At 37.9% G+C, this 3976-nt stretch overlaps 1 protein-coding gene across 1 annotated transcript in view; it reads right to left on the bottom strand.

The window, feature by feature from the left end:
- Nucleotides 1–2968: 2968 nt before the first annotated feature.
- The window catches only part of LOC136065583 (probable aspartyl protease At4g16563), an 11076-nt gene continuing 10068 nt past the window's right edge, over nt 2969–3976 (bottom strand). Inside the window, exon 2 of the mRNA XM_065768987.1 lies at nt 2969–3971. Coding sequence (XP_065625059.1) covers nt 3378–3971 — 594 coding nt within the window. The 3' untranslated portion in view covers nt 2969–3377. The remainder of the gene's footprint in view (nt 3972–3976) is intronic.

Genomic DNA, 3976 nt, shown 5'->3' with positions numbered 1-3976 from the left:
ATCCTTTTTTTTTTTCTTAAATATTGACTGCCGCAAGTTTGCGGTAATGGTAAATTAATTGTTGTTCCAACTTTTGTTAATCATCCTGCTGCTAGCTACAGATGTTTTGCTATTTTCAAATCACTGGATTTCCCTTCTTTAAATTCCTCTGGATATCATTAGTCTCTATAAAATAAATTTTATTTGGTTCAAAATGCCAGTTTTTGATAATATAAGCTCGAGTAAAAGTTTTCCAGAAGCGAAGTTCATTTTCACCTGTCACATACAGAGGCCTATGGAAGCAAAACAAAAGCGCATTTGGAGGGAAAACAAAAATTGACATACATACCACGCTTAGAGCATTCACAGCAGTGGAGGTATAATGCTATATTGCTAAAATTTAGCTCCACAAACACAAAAGTCTTGCTGCAGTAGTGGAGTTAAATCTAAAAATTTTAACTCCATTGCTACGATGCACATCTATTTATAAATGTGCACTGTTCATGAGAGCTAAAAAAAAAAAATATTTTAATCCTTACCTGATTAAAATATTAACCTTCTCTCTCTCTCTCTCTCTCTCTCTCTCTCTCTCTCTCACCGCTGCCAGCCCAAGCCCACACTGCTGACCCACGCCACCGTCGAACCTCGCCGCCAGACCCAGACCCACACCACCGTCGATCCTCGCCGCCAGACCCACGTAAAAGTTTTCTAGAAGCGAAGTTCATTTTCACTTGTCACATACAGAGGCCTATGGAAGCAAAACAAAAGCGCATTTGGAGGGAAAACAAAAATTGATATACATACCACGCTTAGAGCATTCACAGCAGTGGATGTATAATACTATATTGCTAAAATTTAGCTCCACAAACACAAAAGTCTTGCTGCAGTAGTGGAGTTAAATCTAAAAATTTTAGCTCCATTGCTACAGTGCACATCTATTTATAAATGTGCACTATTCATGAGAGCTAAAAAAAAAAAAAATTTAATCCTTACTTGATTAAAATATTAACCTTCTCTCTCTCTCTCTCTCTCTCTCTCTCTCCGCTGCCAGCCCAAGCCCACACTGCCGACCCACGCCACCGTCGAACCTCGCCGCCAAACCCAAACCCACACCACCGTCGATCCTCACCGCCAGACCCACGCCGTTGATCCACATCGATCCACGCCATTCGATCCACATCAATCCATGCCGTCGATCCACTGGCTATGGTGGTGGAATGATGTTTGATTTTTTTTTTCTTCTGTGGGTTTGATGGCTGTGGTGGTGGCGATGGTGGTTATTGTGGCTATGGTTTGGTGGTATGGTGTTTGATTTTTTTTTTTTCCCTGTGGGCTTGGTGGCTGTGGTGGTGGATTGGTGACTATGATGGTTGTTTGGGGATTTATTTTGTTTGTGGGTTTGATTGTGTCTGTGTTGGTGGTGGTGGTGGTAGTGGTGGCTGTGGCTGTGGCTGTGGTTGATTGTAGAGGAGGTTGTGGTTGGTGCTGGGATGTTTTTTTGGGTTGTGAGATATATTATTTTATTGTAGGGGTATATTATTTTATTGTGTTGATAGTTAAAATAGATTCACTGCTGTAGCAGTTGTGTAGGTATAATAGATAAAGTAATTTTTGGTGGAGCTAAAAATCTAAAAAACTAAATTTTTAGCTTCACTGCTGCGAATGCTCTGAAGAAGTATAAAAAAATTCCTATGTGATGGTTTCTTGTCATCCTTGTCATAACATTGGTCTTATAATGTTTGCGTGCGAGTATTACAACGAGTCACTTCAATTGCCTTGGTGGGGTGTAGTTCCAGCTTGTGCCTTTGCCGTTTTCTTCACTCTCCCAATTGGTATTATCAGTGCCACCACTAACGATTTTAGCTTTACTAACGATTTTAGCTTTTTGTTTTACTATTTTTTTTTATAAAAAAAATCTACTGAATTTTTAATCTCTGGTAAAACAGACACCAGGTTTGAACATTATAGCAGACACCATCTTTCCATTCTCTGGTTCAGGTGAGGAAATGCATAATTTTAATTTTTAATATGTTAAAATAGAAGATCTAAAAGTTGATACATAAAAAGTAGATGCAAAAATTAAGTTTTAATTTTTACAAAACTCAGCTCTTTTTTTCTCTTAATTTTTTAATTTTTTTTTTTTTTTTTTTTTTTTTTTTTTTTTTTTTTTAAAAAGAAAGGTATAAAAGGGTAACAAAAATACAAATTTACTCATGTTTTTAATTAAAATGGGTAACAGGAGACAAATGGAGCTAAACTCAAATAAGTAAAATGTCAATTTTTAAATCACAAGTGGATAAAGTATTTTTCGAACAAATTACAAGTAGGTAAAGTGTAATTTTTCAAAAAAAAAAAATAACATGTCAACATGATGACATGTCATTTAACAGCCAAAACTAACCGATGGTTTGTTTTTGCTAATAAAACCAAACTTTAAAGTATAAAATTAAAAATCTCAAAGTTTGTAAAATTCAAATAAGTCTAAACTTACCGACAGATATTTATACAATGTTTTGACATCTACGCCACGTTTTGACAATTGTGCATAAATATATCATGACAAGCTGGTGAAAAAAAAAAAAAAAGGTTTTCTCAAACATTTTCGTTTGGTACGTGAGTTCAAATGTTTGATATGCGAGTTCAAATGCATGTTTTCAATTTTTAAACAATATTACACATATTTTTATATATTTTTTTATCTATACATATTTTTAAAATTTTTTTTAAAAAACTGTTATTTAAATATAAATACTACACAAGCCCTTTGATACTTATTTACAGCCCCATCTTAATTCCTCCTATCATAGATTGTTTAAAGGTCAAATGCCTTTATACCATTTCACCATCTTCTTTACTCTTTTCTTTTTTCTCCTGGGCCATACCTGAAAGACCACATTATGGTTGGGTTGCAACTTGCAATGTCCTCGGAGATGCTATGCATAAATTCAGTCCAAACGCTAACAGGTCATTGGTCAATCAAAACATGAACTTTTAAGACAACACTGCTCCACATTAATTTAAAGCACCGTTAACAGTGTGTAACTTACAAATAAACACATTAAATGTCATTATGACAAAATTTTCTAAAAAAAATTTACAGATCTTTTAGCTGTCCACACTTCATTTGTTGCTTCAAGCATCCCAATCCCATAGGCATGGCTTTCTATGAACAAATTTATACAATCTTAATTGACATGCAAGAAGCAACAAATGAAGTGCAAAACTCTTAAAACCCCACCCCCACATTTATTAACTACCCCAGTGCATTTACAGAGTCCCCAGCTGTGGTCAAATCTTCAAATTCAAAATATCAAGTCCAGGCTCCTCAGACTTTCCTCAAAAAGTCAACCAAGTCTCGCAGTAGATCACAGCCGTTCATCAAAACCTTGCCACCTACGTTAGTTTTGGTTCTGGTTCAGCTTATCCCAGAGCGATGAGCACTGTCTCCTCGCAAACCCAACTCTCTTTTTTTCCAAATCATAAACAACCTCAAACCCTTGTTGCTGGTAATTTCCAAGAATAGCCCCGGGCCCACCACTCAACTCCTCGTCATCTCCACCGTTCATCAACATCAAACACCCAACGTTCTTCTTCTTATCACCGTCCAAAAACTCGTAGAAATAGTTTCTCCTAGGTAGCGCCACACTAGATCCGTTCCCAACGAAGTGTAAAACCACGGCAGGCACATTCACAACCTTGCCATCGTAATAATAACACGGCCTGAGTCCCGTCTTGTCCTCCACCTCACTCGCTCTCTCGTGGACTCGGCCGACTCGCCGGTCGAACTCAGCCACCACCGAGTTGTAAAGACTCGCCGGCAACATCGTGAACGTTGTCCCCGAGTCCACCACCGTCCCGCCGTTCCCACTCCGGTCAAGCCGTTTCACAATCTCCGGTGCCGCAACATTCCTCTTTCCCACGGAGATTCCCTTGAGTCCAACGCTGTAAAAGTAAGGGTGACTCGGGTTGTCGAGCATGGAGGTGTACACAAACTCAG

Source organism: Quercus suber, unplaced genomic scaffold (assembly GCF_002906115.3).
Source record: "Quercus suber isolate HL8 unplaced genomic scaffold, Cork oak 2.0 scaffold_1035, whole genome shotgun sequence".
In the NCBI taxonomy this organism is placed as follows: domain Eukaryota; kingdom Viridiplantae; phylum Streptophyta; class Magnoliopsida; order Fagales; family Fagaceae; genus Quercus; species Quercus suber.
The sequence above is the reverse complement of the archived record's forward strand: the minus strand, read 5'-3'. Positions and strand labels throughout refer to the sequence as shown.